General features: G+C 37.8%; 2 protein-coding genes across 5 annotated transcripts; one reads left to right on the plus strand and one right to left on the minus strand.

Annotated features, from left to right (window-relative positions):
- Nucleotides 1-5,588: 5,588 nt before the first annotated feature.
- On the plus strand, nt 5,589-15,620 carry LOC102721948 (glycosyltransferase BC10-like). Of its 4 annotated transcripts, none has more exons than XM_006659162.3 (11): nt 5,590-5,743; nt 8,475-8,940; nt 9,384-9,482; nt 10,458-10,558; nt 10,649-10,720; nt 10,933-11,023; nt 11,262-11,342; nt 13,880-13,942; nt 14,035-14,157; nt 14,256-14,294; nt 15,052-15,620. In XM_006659162.3, the coding sequence occupies exons 2-11, from the start codon at nt 8,608-8,610 to the stop codon at nt 15,178-15,180; spliced, it is 1,131 nt and encodes a 376-aa protein (XP_006659225.1). In that variant the 5' UTR covers nt 5,590-5,743; nt 8,475-8,607; the 3' UTR covers nt 15,181-15,620. The 4 variants fall into 4 exon arrangements, with proteins under 4 accessions (XP_015695781.1, XP_006659225.1, XP_015695779.1 ...); XM_015840293.1 differs by lacking the exon at nt 5,590-5,743 and adding an exon at nt 5,850-6,006; XM_015840294.1 differs by lacking the exon at nt 5,590-5,743 and adding an exon at nt 6,925-6,970.
- A 2,294-nt stretch (nt 15,621-17,914) lies between these two features.
- On the minus strand, nt 17,915-19,259 carry LOC102722236 (BTB/POZ and MATH domain-containing protein 2-like). The gene has a single exon (XM_015840385.1). The coding sequence runs from the start codon at nt 19,213-19,215 to the stop codon at nt 18,064-18,066; it is 1,152 nt and encodes a 383-aa protein (XP_015695871.1). The 5' UTR covers nt 19,216-19,259; the 3' UTR covers nt 17,915-18,063.
- Nucleotides 19,260-19,460: the final 201 nt, after the last annotated feature.

Consider the following 19,460-nt stretch of genomic DNA (forward strand, 5'->3'; position numbering starts at 1 on the left):
TATTTCAGTTCCATCACTAAAATATATATTACGGTAAAAATCTAATTTTATCCCTTGAACCTTGCTTAAAATCCATTTTCACCCTGAACGGCAAATCTGGCTATTTTTCATCCTCATCTTTAAAACCCGGACAAAAGAACCTTTCAGGTTGTTTTTGGAGCCATGTTGTTTGAAATGGAGGTGATTTTCCTATTTATACCTTTCTAATGCACATATATTTTGTTTGATGCAAATATCACTTAATTAGGTCTAACACCATGGAACTGAGCTAATTTAAATTTATGCTAACAAAAACTACTATAATATCCATCAAACCACCATGAAATCAATATGGTTTAGGGTGTTAAGAGTCTTTGGAGTTTAGTGTGAACAAAATTCAAGGGCTACAAAATCAACTTAATTTACCCGCCTATATTATTAATTAATTAAGAATGCACAACATGCATCATTTACATGACAACTCATAAATCTGTCCCCTAGTTTGACACAGTGTTTGTATAACTTGTTCGTTCATGTCCTTGTCATCTTCTTTTGTTCTTTTTTCTGGTAGAAATGTTTTTTGGTTATGAAAGAATATTTTTCCAATCTAGTTTAATATTCTTCTAAGTTATAACCCTATCTTGTGCCTAATAACAAGAACAATTATGCTAAATTAAATCAGGGAAATTTAACTTTTTGCCATTCTTACTAGTGGTCAAAATAGATTTGTCACTCGTTTTCTATGACTTATGGGTCCTCACGAGTCTATGCATGTGGATCCAGTGATAAATGTGTTATGAACATTCGTAAGAGTGGTAAAAAGTTAAATGTCTCTTAAATCAGAGATGAATCATCTACCAAGTATGCCAACACAAGGATAAAATATGGTTGGCTATATATACCAGATAAGTGAAAGCTTGGTCGATATTTCTGTGCATCATATGACATGAGCTGAAGCCAAGAGAAAGCTAACAGATGGATGAAACCAACAACTATACAACCTCTCTCGGAACAGGTGAATTTTACATGATTTTCACATGTAATCAGTTTGACCTGGAGACTATATTAACAGATGTAGTTGTACTTAGCAGAAGGATATCCAAGCCAACGCGTGGATATATATATATATATATATATATATATATATATATATATATATATATATATATATATATATATATATATATATATATATATATATATATATATATATATATATATATATATATATATATATATATATAGCATAATCTGAGCCTTGTGATGCAAAACTAATTTTACTTTCATATGCGCAGACACACACACGTAACGGCCTTAATCCCATGTAGTATGTACGTACCACATACTCCAATCCAATCACTGCTAGTCTTTTGGTTTTGGACTATGCGTATAATTCAAAATTGAAATTTTAACCTTAAATTTGAAGTTGGTTTTGATGTTTTTTACCGAAGTTTATTTTTCAGCTCTGGCTTTTGGATCGCTATGAACATGTATATAAAAGTTTTATTTGTAAATTAGTTTCCGTTTACAAATATATCGTTTGAATTTTTTTACAATCCAAAAGATGACCCCGCTAGTTTCATTTTTCCAATCAGCACACCTGGCAAGTGGCACTAATGGTGGTACAACAGCAGTGCCGGTTGTCGAACCAAGCAGATAGTGTGTCCATATTTTTAGGGGTTGCAAACAAAAAATAATCTATGAATAAAATTATTATATATGTATTCTTAGTGATCTAAAAGTCAAGACTGAAAATAATCTTCGATGAAAAAAATCACAAAGTCAACTTTAAATTTAAGGCTAAAAATTCAAATTTTGAGTTATAAACATAAGAAAAAGCAAAAAGGTTGAGGTATTACTTAATTTGTTAAAAAGAAACATGAATATACAACATAATTACTATTTAAAATTCATGCACGTACCATTATATATTTTTTAATTCATTGGCTATAACACGTAAATTCTGCACAAGAGGTCTTGAGTTTAATTCATGACAACAAACGTTTTACCCTTTGTTTTCGTATATTCTCTTGCCATGTATATGATATAAGAATATTGTATTATCTCATCTATATATTATATATGGTATTTTTATACCAAATAGTTTTGATATAATCAATATAATTTTCTAAATTTCGGCCTGAATAAACAGTGTCATTCCTTTTATTCATTTTTACCATGTGTAATCGGTTTTGCGTTAGATTTTGATCGTAGAAACCAAAATTTTATTAACAAAATGTACTAAAATTCCATTATATTACCAGGATCTTTTGTGACCTTTTCCACAAATGTTTTTCAAACTTTAGAATTTGATCAATATGCTTAGCTTAAAAGAGTGGCTCGGCTTAGTGGAATTTTTTGTGTAGAATCTTAGATCCGACAGATATACCGTCACGTATGTGCCTTTTTTTTTAAAAAAAAACCCGGCATGCATATATAAGTTGGTACCTGCAGATACGTGATCATGTTTTAAAGAAGAGACACATATGGATCTTTTATATGCCGTATTTTAACTTTGCATCTGTGTGTAATTAACTCAGTATGGACCGAAAATGCCTCATGTGTGCTGGTTGGGCAACTCTCCAGTGCATTTTACTGGTAGTATTATACTACCTGTAGCAAAAGGGTATGTTTATACTTTGTTAATTACTTAATTAATAGTATTTTGTAATTTTATTTTTTACAATAAAGATCACAATAAAAATGATGATATTACCCATTCAAATTTCTACTACACCTAATATTGTTAGTAGTATAATTTAATCACGGTCGTCCGATAAAAATAGATCAATGTTATGGATTAAATTCTACTAACAGTAAAATGCACCGGAATCAGCCCCGTGCTGGTTATGGCAGCACATACAGTAATTGCTTTAATGACCTATTTTGTTGTTTTATGCCACTGTAGCTAACATATGTGGATGAGTATATTATTCCCAATTCTCTCAACTGGCCTGGCCTTTAATTCGGTGAAAATGCATGCATGCACTAGCTGTCGATCGTTCATTCATCGCATGGCTCACGAGGATGCCCTGCCGATCGACCTAAAATTTGGCCCACAGATCTTGTGCAAAAGATGGAAAATCCAGCCTAGTGGACCGATCGATAGATCGATAGGCCCTTCAGTTGTCTCTCCCCTCCCCCAAAAAAGCTTGATTTTGTGGCCACAGCTCGCAAATTTAGCGGCTGATCTGATTCCCCTTGATGAGAAAGTTGCATATGGAATATCGAGCTAGGGTCAAAAGCCCCGGCAAACGTACGCCTCGCAGTGTTATTCCATGTGCAACTTTCCTTCAGTTCGCCTGCTATAAATGCCATTGCTGGAGCTTCACCTATCCTCACACGGGAGTCACTCAGTACCCATCGAGCTAGGAAGAAGAAGAAGAAGCAGAAGAAGGAGGTAGATATAGTTAGCTAGATACTAATACAATTTGATCAGTTGCTCGGTCACCTGCTAGCTAGATCTGCCGGAAGGGCCATGCAAGAAGAGGAGGAGAGCAGGATGCAGCCAAGGATGACTTGCCGGAGCTGGCTGGCTACCACAGCATGCAGTACTGTCGCTGGCCGGCGAGGCTGGCCGGAGACTGGCTGTGTCATCCGCCGGCAAGTTTGTCCTTGGCTACACCTTGCTCTCTTCTCGTCATGTGTTGCCTTTGGTTGGCTTGGAGACTTAATTGGAGTCTTGGAGATCATGTTGCCTAGCTAATTCGTGGATGCATGTGCAGGTATATAGACGGAGACGGAAAAAACAGTTACAACATTTATTTCAAAATATAAACAGTTCTAGATTATTTAGCATAGACTAAGATATATCAAAAAATTTCTTTTCAGTCACTTCAGTGGTTTAAGTTTTAATTTTTAAATTAATTAAATTCTCGTTCTAAGCATATGTTTGGCTCTGGATTTATTAGAATGATTGAAATAATAGTAATCAGTAGTTCAGTACATAATTACTTATATTTTGGAATAAAATTTACATCATAAAATACTCACAATTTGGAGAGTATCTATGTGATATGCTTACTGACGGATAAAACATTTTTTTATGTACTCCTCCCTTCGTATATATAATATAAGGCAGGTATATTATTGACATGGTCTCAAGTATTCAACAGTATAGTTTGGTCATTAATTGCTGTCTATAACTATACAAAATTAACGAAAGTATTTTCAGTATATATGGATATAATCATATCACATACGCTAACACTAGTGATATACTATATGATATACATTGCGATCGAGTTTAACAATTAGTCCAATGTTACGAATTTTCATTTAATGAAAAACAAGGATGCATGTCTCATATATATTTATCATATTTTCAATTATACAGTGCGACTATAGTGCTCAAGTCCCCGGCCGGGCGGTGATCGCTTTGAAATCAACTAATTATTACTATCATGCAATTTTAAGCAGAATTGTTGATTAGTGTACATAGTACAAGTTTTATGGATGGGAACTATATACTCATAATTATTTAGTATTGATACTTAATTAATTATGACTGAACATGGTGCCAAAGTAAATCTCTAACGTATAAAATGAAATTGTAACTGCATGAAACATATTTTTATTTGTATGATCTATATGCATAAACGTACCATATATTAATTCTCCATCCTAGAACAGAGTGATAGGTACATTTGCTAGATAGGTGGAGAAACAATGTCTGTCAGCTTGGTTAGTTTAGGCTTTTGATCTTTAATTTTAAAAAAAATCCAAAAAAAAAACGCAGATAATTTTTTATAAACTTATTAAGACTACGTATTCAAGCCTTAACATCATAACTTACAGATTTAGCGTAGACATTATTATAAAGGTCTTCAGTGGTCATCACAACGAATTAATCTAGTACTTTAACATGGAAACCGTTTGTGACAAAGCACCGAAATATTATAAATTCTAACTACGTCCCAAATATAAATTTTAAATATTGTATCAAAATTTAAGTATTTCTTATACTATACACATCATCACTTATTTCATGAATTATTTCTTATTCAAAATATTCTCATTTTATTCTGTGTACCCTCTCACCTTATTTATTATTTTTATTTTAGCCAGGGTGACCGAAACTGTGGTCATCTCAAATTTCATTAAGACCAGAATAAACAAGTCTATTTCTCATTTATTAAGAGATAACTTTTTATAAACTCATTTAAAACTATATATTCAAGCTTTAACATCGTAACGGAGGTACTCCTTCTGTTTGATAATATAAGATATTTGACTTTTTTTTTTGACTATCTGTCTTATTCAAAAAACTATGAAAATATCATTTATTTTGGTTATGACTTATTTTATTATCAACAGAACTTTAAGCACGACTTAATATTTTTTATATTTATACTAAATTTTTAAATAAGAGAAATAATTAAACATTAGAATATAAAAATCAACACCTTGTCTTACAAAACGAAAGCAGTAATATTCAGGTTTTCGGATACATCAATGCGGAGTGCGGAGTGCGGGGAGCGGACATTCATTTATGTTTGACCGAAACAAAATGATCCGCATGCAAAAGTTGCAACAGCACACATTTTCAGCCGAGACGAATCGATCGACCAGCTAGCTGCTCCTGCTCGCGTGCGCGCGCTCTCGTTCTCCGCAGCGGCCGGGAAGAAGAAAAAGGACAAAAAAAAAAAGGCGCGATTTTTCTCGGCCTCCTCCTGCCACTCGCTCCACCCACAGACCCTGCATGCGTTTCTGCCGCCGCGCGCCGGGCGGTTCCTCCGATCGGCGCCCATCCGATCCCCCACAGGTACGGCCAGGCCACCTCCCTTTCGATCCCCCTCGCCCTGTGATGGCAATCCATGGGTGTTCTTGGAGATGCCCGATTTGGTCTGCTGGTTAGCTGAATCGTCGTCGCGGGGGAGGAGGGAGGATAATGGGGTGGATTTGGCCTGGGGTTAGGGGATTGGGCGGCGGCGGCGCCACATTGATTTTTCTGGATCCTTGATGGGAGAAATCTTGTGGGTTTTGATGAGCATTGGCGTTTCTGGGTGTAAAGCTGCCATCTTTTAGGTGAATGCTGTTCGTCTTCTTTCTTTCTTTTCTTTTCTTTTGTTTTTGTTAATTGGGTGAGAAATTTGTGTTTCGATGTTTTGGTTCGTTTTTTCGATGACACCAAACCTCCAAATTTATGGTTCTTTGCGATTACACACATGGCGAGCAGGCACAATAGCAAGCTATAAGCATATTTAAAGAGACAAGAGGAGAGAGATAGAAGTTGAGCTACTAATTTATAGCCAGCTGCACACGGGCTCCAAGACAAAATGTGTTATGGCATGTGGAACTATGTAATGATGTTTTTTAGGTAACTATTGTATGAATTGGCTATTAGATTGACTATAGATGAATTGAAGCCAGTAGTTGGCTATACTGTTGAACTTAGCTTCAATTCATCTATAGTCAATCTAATAGCCAATTCATACAATAGTTACCTACAAAACATCAATACATGGTTCCACATGCCTAACACATTTTGTCTTGGAGCCCGTGTGCAGCTGGCTACAAATTAGTAGTCTACCTCCCTTCTCTCTCCTCTTATCTCTTTAAAATATACTTATAGCTGGCTTATAGACTGCTATTGTACCTGCTCTAATACGTTGAGACCAGTTGGTATCTGACACATGGAACGCTTTGTTTGATTACAAAGAAAGATATTTTTTAATTTACTTTTTGGCATATGGAAGTATGTGGTGATGGCACATGAGCTCCTGATCATGGTCATATACTAGAAGGTAGCAAGCGATGTACAGAAGCATGGGCACTGTCAGCAACATGCAAGCTGAAATGGCCCATTCAATTCGTCATTGCTACAATTTCTGACACTGTTTAGGCATGTAACAAAAAAGAGCTCTGCTCCAAAGGGAAAGACCTCCCTTAGGTATTATAATTAAGAAGAAGCACTTGAAACTGGGACCGAGAAATGTCAAGAGAGCTGCCCCCACCCCTCCAACATGGAAAGCTGCCCCCTGTGGATCAGGTCCTTGTCCTTAACCCATGCTTTGAGGTCCAATCCTATACACATGGGCCAGCCCTGTACAGGTTGATTTTTAGTCATGTATTTTAGGGAACCAAGGAGTGACTTTTCAGTCTCATCTTTTCGCTTCTGCTCATGCTTATAAGCCAAAATTTAAATTTTTAATCTTTAATTTGAAGTTTATTTTGTTGTTTTTTTTAGTTTATTTTTCTGCATTTGCTTTTAAATCACTAAGAATATGCGTAAAAATTTTTATTTATAAATTATTTTTCATTTGCAAATAAACTGTTTCTCCTTTAACCTCAAACACCCAAAAGATGACCACTTTTTTGTTGCATAAGGGCCTGTTTGATTCCGAAAAATATCACATCGAATTTTTGGACACATAAATAGAGTATTAAACATAGATGAAAAAAACTAATTGTACAGTTAGGGAAAAATCGTGAGACGGATCTTTTGAGACTACTTAGTCCATGATTAGCCATAAGTACTACAGTAACCCACATGTGCTAATAACAGATTAATTAGACTCAAAAGATTCATCTCGCGATTTTCAGGTGAGCTATGAAATTCGTTTTTTCATTCTGTCCAAAACCTTTTCCAACATCCGGTCAAATGTCCGACGTGACACCCAAAAATTTTCTTTTCGCGAACTAAACAGGGCCTAAGATAAAAATTCGAACTTTGCTCGGTAGCTAGCTTGCCCTGTAAGGCATTTACCTCCATGCTACTACTGCTTAGTTTGCTTTTGTACTTTTAGGTGCGCTACATTCTATTGGCCTGCATATAGCAGTCAACTTGTCATAGACATCATATTTGTGTTGGACAACTTATCCACCACAAAAGACCGTGGTATGCTACAGTTCACAATGAAAAGTGTTGCACAACTTACCTGGCTGCATGCTCTAATCTGTTCACAATTACATATATCTGTAAAGCAAATCCTGATGAATGGAAAGTGAATTGGGTTTAATTCTGATCTCTGTTGAATATTGAATAATTGACGACCGAAATATGGGAACACCATCTTGTGGAAATGTAAATTCCAGGGTTTCTAACATTTGGTTCTTTTATTGAAGTTCAACCATGTATTGCATAAATCCTCTAATGGGGTACCCGTTTATGCACATTTGGTGACAAGCGACTTGCATGATGGTGGAAATCCTTTTTCCTATTTGTACAACAGACTATCATCCTCAGTTTTCGCTTTTGCTTATGCTTATAAACCAAAATTTGATTTTTCAACCTTAAATTTGGAGTTGATTTTGGGTTTTTTTCATCGTAGTTTATTTTTCAGCCTTGGCTTTTAGATCACTAAGAAGACTTATATAAAAGTTGTACTTACAAATTATTTTTCGTTTGCAAATATGCCATTTAACCTTTTTCCTAAAAATTCCAAAATATCACCCTCTATATCTTCTATAGACATATCAGTTGCATTTTTACAACCCAAGTTAATCACACATTATCAATTTCATTTGCACTGCTGTGTCTCATAATTCTGCAGAGCAAAGTGGAAGTTGTGCTAGGACTGTTTCCTAGGCCCAGTGAATTCTGAGAGAGATGAAGGTGAGGAACTGTATTGTGAGAGGAAGAAAAGAGTGAAGTGGCATCAGTTGTGGCCATAAGGCGTCAAGGACATGAAGGGTGTTCCAGTGCCACGTGCAAGAGCATCTCCAAGAAGGCACATATGGACACTAGTGGTTCTAATTTTCATTGCAATCACTGGACTATGGATTTATATGTACCCACCCCAGGATTATACCTATCCTGTTAGGGATTGGTATCCTGTCAGGGACTGGTTTCCTGCAGAACCTGCCCGGGAACTGACTGACGAGGAGACCGCCACACGTGTTGTATTCAGACAGATCCTCTCAACGCCTCCATTCCCATCGAGGAACCCCAAAATTGCTTTCATGTTCTTGACTCCTGGCAATTTGCCATTTGAGAAACTATGGGAGTTATTTTTTAAGGTATCCCACCATGAGTTCCCCCTTTATTTTGCACTCATGCTTATGTACGATTTCTGTTACTGATACTGAGCTAGTTATTCCTGGTGTAAAAACCTTGGTGGGTTTACAAAGCTTATTAATAGGTAATACTATCATGCAAGTGAACATAATATGCATATAAATTTTGTTCTGCCCCCATAGGTAGATTGGTTCTGCCCACCTGTTCCAGGGTGCACCTTTTATGTTTTCCCAAAAGCCGGGTAATGAAATTTACTTGATTACCACACAAAAAAAAGGTATTGGGCCAAACTTTTAGACCTTTCTACTTGATCTTTCAGGTCAAGAGGCATGCCGGTTTTCTTCCTTTTTACTTTCCTTTTCTGTTTGGTATTTAACTCCACGGACAATGTCATGCATCTTTACTCAATTTACCTTTTCTGTCACATCTCCCATAATTTTTGTAGGGCCATGAAGGGAGATACAATATATATGTTCATGCTTCACGTGAGAAACCTGAACATGTCAGTCCAGTATTTGTTGGCCGAGACATACACAGTGATAAGGTAATCATATTTCAAATATGAAGCCTTGGTGAACTTGTAAATAGGCAAGAACATTTATGAGGTGTTAAGATGCAGAGGATTTTCCATATTTCATTAAATTGTTTTATTTTCACAACAAGGTTCTCTACTATATTTTACTGGTATAGAGACATTAACTAGTCATCATTGCTTCCCAATAGGACTGGAATATTTGAGAACTATTACAACCCCATCTTTTCGCTTTTGCTTAGCTTATAAGCGAAAATTTGAATTTTTAGCCTTAAATTTAAAGTAGATTTTGTGGTTTTTTTCTTGTAGTTTATTTTGCAGTCTTGGCTTTTAGATCGCTAAAAACACGTATATAAAAGTTTTATTCACAAATTATTTTCATTTTCAAATATTCCGCCAAACAATCCCCCTTTAGTATTTCTTCTGAAATTTACTCTTGACTTTGAAACCAATACACAATTCATAAGAGTATGTATCCTTTTTATCAGCTCTTATCTATCTTTTTCCCTTTTTATATATTCTTATAACTTAGATATGTAATTAATCAAGTAAAACTCATCTAGCAGTTCTTTTTTTACTAAAGTGTATTCCTGTCCTCCAAATGATGCAATTACATAAGTATTTGAAATTATATATAACAATCTTGAATGATGACAGTACTACTATTAGGGAATGTGCTTGTTTTAGATTAGGCTAATAGAATGTTGATTATAATTTACACTAACTGCCATCACATACTCTACAGTCTACACATCTAGCCATTGATTTGCAATGGTGATAAAATAATTGAGTCCCTATTTCTCCAAAACTGAAATGGAGTCTGATCAATTCCTTAAATGTTACTGGTGCATATTTGGGCCTTGTTTTGATGGCCTGTGACCGTGATTGGCCTGCATCATCCTAAGCACACTGAGCAGCACCTGATCATAATTCTCATATTTTGAGCTGAATACTTAGCAAATTCTTACATCGTCAACTACCTTGCAGGTGGGATGGGGCATGATTTCTATGGTTGATGCAGAGAGGAGGTTGCTGGCAAAGGCCCTAGAAGATACAGACAATCAACATTTTGTTTTGCTTTCTGACAGGTGATCCACATATTCCAAAATTACTGTATCATATTTTCTTTCGCAATAAAGTTTCATAGTTCTTAACGATTGCTTGCTCAATGATGTCAGTTGTGTTCCTTTACACAATTTTGACTATGTGTATGACTTCCTGATGGGATCAAGACACAGTTTTCTTGACTGGTGAGACATTGAATTAATGTTCTGTTCTTCATACATATCCATAAGATCACTAATCCAAAGTATTCCAGAAAAGTTTTACATCTATAATTAAAATTATATTTTCAATTATCAGATAATTAACTTAATTTTTCCTCACAAACAAATTAAAATCAAATTAAATTAATTTGCAGTGATTGTTATCCTGCTTATCTTCTTGTTTCGTCTATGGCCAGCTTTGATGATCCTGGGCCACATGGAGTATTTAGATATTCGAAGCATATGCTGCCAGAGGTTCGAGAGACTGAATTTAGGAAGGGCTCACAGGTGGGCATCATTTTCCTGTGCAAGTTCTCAAACATTGGATCATGAGTCAAACTAGAGAGTTCTTAATGCAATGAAGCACAGTTCTCCTGCGTTTTCAGGAAAAAAATCAAGCTAGAGAGGCTATATTGATTCTATTTTGGATAAAAATGCACAATTTTAATCTAATTAATTTTGTGTAATATTTCAACATTCTGTCTGCTTTTCAACTGTTTTCAAATATAATTTCTGAATATCGCAGTGGTTCTCAATTAAGAGGCAACATGCAATGGTGGTGGTTGCAGATAGTTTGTATTACATGAAATTCAGACGTTTTTGCAAGGTAATCAAATTTATCTTTCAGCAAAATGCCCTCAACATGGTGCATATTATAGGCATTAGCACCTTTGGAGTTCGAAGTGAAGAGGATTAGGGGGGAACACCTCACACCCAGTGTGTGTGTGTGTCTAGAGGGGGGGGGGTGGGTGGGTGGGTTGACCATGTATTAATATAGCCACACATCCTCAATTAGAGGAGTATAAAAGGATTACAAGGATATAACACAAACCTATACATATATGTACATGCCTACTAAGGCTCATACATTCCTAATACTCGCGGGTAGTGACAGTGGGATTACGGACTCAGAGACTGGACCTGAAATCAGTGACCCTTGGTCATGATGTCCATGAACTGATTGAAAAGACCTCGATGTGCTTCATGCGTCAGTGATGCACTGGATTGGTTGTCATATAGACGGCGTTGTCGTTGTAGTAGATGACCATCCCAGAGATGATAGGAACATGGAGTTCCAGAACAAGTTGTCGAAGCCAGCAGCATTCAGCTATTGCATGAGCAACAACACAATACTCGGCTTATCAAAGCAAGAGATTGTGTTTTGGCACTTGGAGGACCAAGAGACTAGGTTGTCGCCGAGGAAAACGCAGTAGTCGATGTGGATGTGGATGCTGTAGTAGACTCTACTAGGCAGTGCTGATGTGGAACCCGACAGAGAGTGTGCCCTTGACATAGCACAAGATGTGCTTGATTAGGGCAAGATGAGGCTCGCATGGCTCATGCATGAAGAGGCACACCTACTGAACTGCATATGCTAGCTCTGGGTAGGTCAGAGTCAAGTACTAGAGGGCACTGCAGAGGCTCCTGTACTCGGTTGGCTCTATATCAGGGCCGTCGTTAGAGGTGGTCGAGGAGGCCAAACTTTCCACACATCGGGTGTAAGAAGGCCTTCCACTTATCGAAGTTAGGGTTCTTGAGCTCGAGGGTGATCGACACATGAGACTTGACGACGACAATAGCGTAGGGGATGAGGAGGATCTGGACAGTTGCAATAGTGTTGACAACCGGAGCAGAGGGAGAGCTGATGGTAGCAGAGGTGGCCGAGGAGGATGACATGGCTGCACCGACGAGGAGGTGAACACGCTCATAGGGATCATGACGCGGGTGAGGAAGGGGCACCGCAGTCAAGAAAGGATCAACCACGTGTCTAGTAGGGTGGCGACGGCGCTAGGGCAGTGAAGAGAAGAGGGACGACCATTAAAAAGGAAACCCGAGAATCTGATTTAGGGCCAATACCTCACACCCAATGTGTGTGTGGGGGTGGGGGTTTGGGGGAGGACCATGTATTAATATAGCCACATATCCTCACGCTCAAAGGTTGGACATAATGTTTCTCATGATTAACCAGGGTGGAAGAATGGTGGGGGTAAGATGATTAGGAAAGGGCAAGATGGAGATTTCCAGGCCTCAATTTTGGCCTATTGGGGAAAATTGGTTACGCAAATGGTAACATTTGCTGGCCTATTCAATGTTTAGGGTGGTAATCCAAGAAAATCTAAAAAATACCATTGACAAACATTTAAGTCTAAGAAATCCCATTGAAAAATACGAGTTTTAAGAAATGCCATCTTACAAACAAATTTGTCCGAGAAATGCCATCGCCGTTAGGGTTCTGTCCGTTGCTACCGTTAAATACACTGTTCATACTATAGCACTTAACGGAAAATTTTGACGGAACCCTAACGGCGATGACATTTCTCAGACAAATTCGTTAGTATGATGGCATTTCTTAGAACTCGCATTCGCCGATGGCATTTCTTAGAATTAGATGTTTGTCAATGGTATTCGTTAGATTTACTCAATCCTTAATTATAGCCTTTGGAGTGGAAAAAACATGAAATTGCAATATTTGGGATGGCAAATAATTGAGGCCCTCTGGTCCTGAATGAAATTTGTAAAATTAGGCAGAGTTTCAGAGTGAGTTAAAGAGAACAAAAAGAAGATCATGCAAAATCAATTATTAGTTATTGTAAACTTAAAATATGGATTAATATGATTTTCTAAAACAACTTTTAGATAGTTTTTTTTTCAAAAAATCATTTTACAGTTTGGGAAACATGCTCATGTGAAATGAGGATAATTTTTTTCTCCAATCATCAACTGCCGAACAGAGCTTAGTCTATAGTTCTCAGAGATCACTCTTTGGATAGGGTGGCATTCTTTTCAGCCCACTAACTTACTGTTTCTCTCAAAATTCCATATCATGTTCTCCTTTTAACCATGCATGCTATGTTTTGGAGCTTACGTGGTTCATGTTTACTATCTTGATGACTGAGAAATGTGTTTTTCTCATATGCCATTTATCCTTTCAGTTAAAAATGAGAATATTGTCTCCATTATGCATCCCCAGTATAGCAGCGGAAAATATTTAGTCCAAAAGCCTGTTATGATTTGTTCAGGACCTACAATAGGGTGTTCATCTATTGATCCATCTCATCTAATTTTGTTTTAGTAATCTTCTCTGTCTAGTGACTTGTATGGTGCTAAAATATCTAATTGTGCTTTTTTTCTCTCTTTTTTCAGCCAGGAATGGAAGAGGGTCGTAATTGTTATGCAGATGAGCATTACTTACCAACACTGTTCCATGTCAGTAGTTCAGTAAACTACTCCCCTTTACATTTGAAAACCTGATAGTACCATTTATCAATCATATTTTTTGAATTTGTTATGTCAACCAGATGATGGATCCTGCTGGAATTGCTAATTGGTCTGTGACTTATGTTGATTGGTCTGAGGGAAAGTGGCATCCCAGGTCTTTCCGAGCTAAGGACGTAACTTATGAACTCCTGAAGAATATGACAGTACGTTTAACCTTTTCCTAGTTCATCTTAATATGCTCTTTGGATGAACTTTTATTTTCCTTTTCATGGGATATCTATAACTTCAGTCTTTGATGCAGTCGGTTGACATCAGCTACCATGTGACAAGTGATGAAAAGGTTCCTCCTTCTCTCCAACTTAGTTTTCTGTTAATGTTTTGCTAACTATTTTATCAATCCTAGTGAAGTCCCAATGTGTCGCAGCCTCTCAAATAAATATAACATAAGGTATAGGCTTAAAAATGCCAAGAAGGGACACCCTCAAATCTAAAAGCCCCATATATATAATTCAAGTCTACAAATAACACACACGTGTTTGTGTAGAATTGTGTATAGACCCTTCTACGCAAATTATTTCAAAGGTGTGGTGTAAGGTGGAGAGAAGAGAATGCCCGCGCAAACAATTACTTATAGGTAGTGTAAGCATAGCATGGTTGGCTATCACTTATAAGTTAAATTGCCAGTTTAGTTCTAGTTTATCAAACATTTTGCCTGAGACCTTTTGTGTTCATCTCGCATGCCAAACTGAGTAGATTGTAATTCTCATGCACATTGCAATCTACCACAAAAATTGACATGATGAAATGTAGACAATATGTAGTCTGAAGCCCATACAGTTAATTACTACACACATATCAAGTTCTCATATTTTTATATCATGCATTGAAGTCCTTACAGTTAACCGCGATATATAAAATAATTCTCATATTCAGACATATATATATATAAGTGTGTATTTCATAATGATCTCAGTTCCCACTATGTTTGATTTAGAATGCTAACTCATGAAAGGGTATCGTACATCTTTTTGTAATATCATACAGCTACAGGAGTGGAAAACTAAAGATCATGTACTGTCTCTTGAACTTGAATGCAGAAAGAGCTCTTGCAGAGGCCTTGCTTGTGGAATGGACTAAAGAGACCATGTTACTTGTTTGCAAGGAAGTTCTACCCAGAAGCTTCAAACAATCTAATGAACTTATTCTCTAACTACACCATTTTCTGACCTACACGTATTGGAAGAATTCAGTGTTCCAAAATTCTTTTGTACATCGATGGTGAAGCAAATTTATTTACACTAATTGGATATAGAAATAGGGAAAATATTGGATTCTGGAGCAGCAATTAGGGTATGTTGCCCATGGGTATAATTTAGGATTATATTGTTTCCATTTCTTAGTTTTTGAGGATTCCTTTTTGGCCCTACAAGATGATGTTGATTCTGCCATTTTTTTGCCAAGTATCTTTTTTCTCTTATAGCCTAGATATAGATTTTTGCCACTTATCTGTGCATAGAATACGTGTAAATGGAATCATGTGAATTCTATGCACTTTATTTATCCTGTATGGCTGTATGATACAGAGGGATAGCAAAAGCATTCTGTAAAGCAGAATTCTGAGCCATGAGTAAATGAAAGTGTATGCTCTATAATATTTTGTCATCAAGTTATTGCTAATTTGATGGATGAAATAAAGGCCACAAGGGATGTAAAAGTAGAGAAATTTTCTAGTACCGAAGCAGGTGCGTATTTCTAATACAAATATTAAGAGATACTCCATTTGTTTCATAATGTAATACTTTCTAGCCTTGTCTAGATTCATATAGATGCTAATAAATCTAGAATATATATATATATATTATATTATTAATTGATGAATTTAAGTAATGCTAGAAAGTCTTACAAAACGAGGAAGTACATCTCAATCTTTTTTTCTTTTGATTATGTTTACGTGTCAAAATTTAAATTTTCAACTTTAGGTTTAGAGTTGATTTTAGGGTTTTTCATTGTAGTTTATTTCTAGCATTGCTTTTAGACCGCTAAGAATACATATATAAAAACTTTATTTATAAATTATTTTTCATTTGCAAATATACCGTTTGTTCTTTTCCATGAAATCTTACTAAATTTGGTTTTACAGAACTTAAATTCAAGGGCAAATGACATGTTTGAAACTCCCGGTTAATTAAGATAGCACAAACTAAAGAAAGATAAGATAGCACAAACTCAAGAAAGATCACAAGAAACACACTTCAAAAACATTTTCAAGCATTGGACTCATTACTAGATACGATATTCCTAATTGATTCAAAATGAACATACGTACATCTTAACACAATTTTACCGTTTTCAATGACTTCACCTTCACACTGTGTTAAGTTTGCGGTTCTACAATAAATAAATATAAAAATAGAACAGAAAATTTGTAATTTACAGCATGGTAGTCAATCTTATTACTAAAAAGGAGTCAAGGCATGCCTTGCCTCAGCTTAGCGCCGAAGTTTCATCCATATTGTGATTCTAGCTTCTAGATTATAATTCTACCACCCTCATAAACTGCAACGGTGTAAAGATGCACCGGCACATTAGTGTTTGTCTCACCGATTTGAAAATATGTTGCCTAATAATAAATATTGTTTTATATAATACACATTGAAGCCAGTTCCCTACTTTCACAAACATTTTTAATAGATTGACACAAATAGAAAATCCAGGGTAATATATCAAATTCAGAAAATCTGAACAGAATTGTCTCGACCCATGCCGGAGAGCTGCGTATCAAAAAAGCGACCAGAATCACAAATGGCATTGACTGCTCGTTTATAAAGAGTAAAATACATGATCAGTACTTAAACTTGAGAGAGGATGTCATCCAGATCCATAAGCTTAAAAATTGCACATCTAGATACTTAGACTTGGGAACATATATTATTTAGGTTTGTAAACTTTTAAATTGCACATTTATGTCCCTATACTTGAGAACGGGTATCAATTAGATCCGTAAACTTGAAAATTGCATATTTAGATCCTAAATCTCATATACCTGAAGTTGACCTTGGATGGGTTGTTCGCAAATATAGTTACTACGTTGAATGCCACGTCCATGGATAATTTCAGTCAAATGAGGTTTGGACCAACTAGATGAGCAATTTAAAAGTTTATAAACCTAAATGACATATGTTCTCAAGTTTAAGTATCTAGTTATGCAATTTTTAAATTTATGGACTTAGATGATATTAGTTTCCAACTTTAAGGACCGGCTATATATTTTATAAATTGGCTATGGTCAGGGATATGATAAATCTATACTCCTATAAAAATGAGTAGTGGTGGTGGCAGAAATCTATCACCACCAATTACCCTCACTGTAGTTTTACAACCTAACCCTTAAATTTTTTGATATCAAAAACCAGTTAAATATAGATTGATATCTGCATATAAATTTAAATTAAGGTAACTTTCATATAAGAAAATTTGATAACATATCATAAAATCCGTAGCAAAGTACGGGTATTTAACTAGTAAAAAAAAAGCTCCTCAGGTTGCTCTGATTTATCAAAGAGAAACACTCAGTTCTCAAACATCCATCTTCAGACTTCAGTTGTAGTGGAAGTTCATTTAGATTTCTAACAAATGCATGGATCTTAGAAGATTAAGCAAATTAAATATAAGGTTGTAGTCAAACATAACTCTTGTCAAATATAACTCCCGAAAAGTTAATTCTCAACTCTCAAGCACCACAGTGACTAATCACTGACATTACAAACAAACTAAAGTCCCTCGACAACAGCTTTTGTTATGTTGATGCAGTTCCATTGCAATGGACAAGACCAACCGCTAATGTTAGATTATCTCCAATATCCATTTCTTTATAACAGATGGAAAAAAATAAATCTTGTGGAAGGTCCAAAGTTGTATATATCAGTTAATGGAAACATCAGGCTTGCAGAGAGATAAAAATAAACTTAACTATCATAGATTCATATGAACAGATAAACACAAGAAGGTCCTCCCATATTGCAAAGAGTAAACTGACTACGATATCTGATTCAGGGAAAAGAAGAAAGAATACCCATATTGCTTCTAAGTGAAATTAACAGCTCTTGGACTCATCTTGGTGGAGTACTCCTCCTCCTTGACATCTTGTTGAACTTAGACATCTGAGCCATGGCATCAGCTAACACAGAAGGCGAAGTTCTTTGGAGATCCACATACCCTTTGCTTGCCACTACACGCTGCATCTTTCTTGAAGATGACACAAATTCAATGCAAGCATCCTTCAGCGTGTCGCATTGATGCTGATCAGCCAGTGCCAGTGTGGTTGCAACGTTGTGAACATTGAGATTCTTGCAGAGGACGCTCTGGCACAGCAGCTTCAGCCGATCCACGGCGTATCTGTCGGCGGCGACGAGCAGGTGCCGGATCATCTCGCAGTCGTCGCCTCTCTCGGCGCCCCGAGCCGTGGGGAACTGATCGGTGTAGATGAATTCGAGCAGGGCCCTGAAGACAGCAGGCTGCATATCCACGATGGCGATCGGCTGCGACCCTGCCTCCTCCTTCAGCGGCCCGCAGAGCTCCGCCTTGAACACCGGCGACCGCATCGCGAGAACGAGCTTGTGCGCCGGGAAGGCCTCCCCGGCGACGTCGAAGGTGACATCGGCGCCCTCCCTGGTGTGCAGCAGCTTGCCGAGCTGCCGCTTGATGTCGGGCGGCGGCACCTGGATCCTCGGGAACCGCCTGGTCCTCGACACCCGCGGGTCTCCCTTGACGGTGACATGGAATTCCATGGTGAGGCGGTCGTCCACGAGGTAGGGCTCCACCTCGAGGTCGGGCCTGGGCAGCATCAGGCAGTGCAGGACCCTGTATTTCTCCCCGCCGCCGAACGCCTGGGCGGTCCTCAGGTAGAGCTGCGGCGTGGAGGCCAGCCCGGTGGTGCGGTCGAGCAGCTTCACCTCGCAGGAGACCCAGACCCTGCGGGGCGCGTCGCCGACGAGGCGGAGGTAGGCGGAGACGTAGTCCATGCCCTCGACGCCGTAGCCGTCGAGGTAGAGGCAGGCGACCCAGCGGAGGCCCCCGACGGAGAAGGCCCCCGACCGGATGGACTCGCGGGTGCCCATCCCCCTGTGGTCGCTGTACCCGAAGATGTCGAACACGTGGACGCCCTCCGCCACCAGGTCCGGGCTGCACGTCGACACCGTCTTCCGCCCCGGCTCCGGCCGCCCGCGCCCCGACGCCGCCGGCTTCTTCGATCCCGCCGGCATCTTTACGACGAAGGATGGAAACGGCGGGCGGCGGAGAGGAGATCGAATGCGAAGCGGATTGGACGGAGAAGCCCAGACCGGAGAACGATACAAATTAAACACGATTCCGTTCTAGGGTTTGGTTGGGCTGAGATTGGATCCTAGATGGGCCGGGAATGAACGCCATTCAAAGGAAGAAGTTCGTAGTACTAGGTTCCCCAACATCTCATATATCCCATCCTTCATTATAAAAATAGAGAATAAAG

The sequence above is a fragment of the Oryza brachyantha genome, chromosome 8 (assembly GCF_000231095.2).
Source record: "Oryza brachyantha chromosome 8, ObraRS2, whole genome shotgun sequence".
NCBI lineage: Eukaryota > Viridiplantae > Streptophyta > Magnoliopsida > Poales > Poaceae > Oryza > Oryza brachyantha.

Coding starts and splice junctions, on each gene's coding strand:
- LOC102721948 (XM_006659162.3), top strand. CDS start 8,608: ATGAAGGGTGTTCCAGTGCCACGTGCAAGAGCATCTCCAAGAAGGCAC. Junction 11,024..11,261: donor AATTTAGGAAGGGCTCACAG/GTGGGCATCATT, acceptor TGAATATCGCAG/TGGTTCTCAATTAAGAGGCA. Junction 13,943..14,034: donor ACTTACCAACACTGTTCCAT/GTCAGTAGTTCA, acceptor TATGTCAACCAG/ATGATGGATCCTGCTGGAAT.
- LOC102722236 (XM_015840385.1), bottom strand. CDS start 19,215: ATGCCGGCGGGATCGAAGAAGCCGGCGGCGTCGGGGCGCGGGCGGCCG.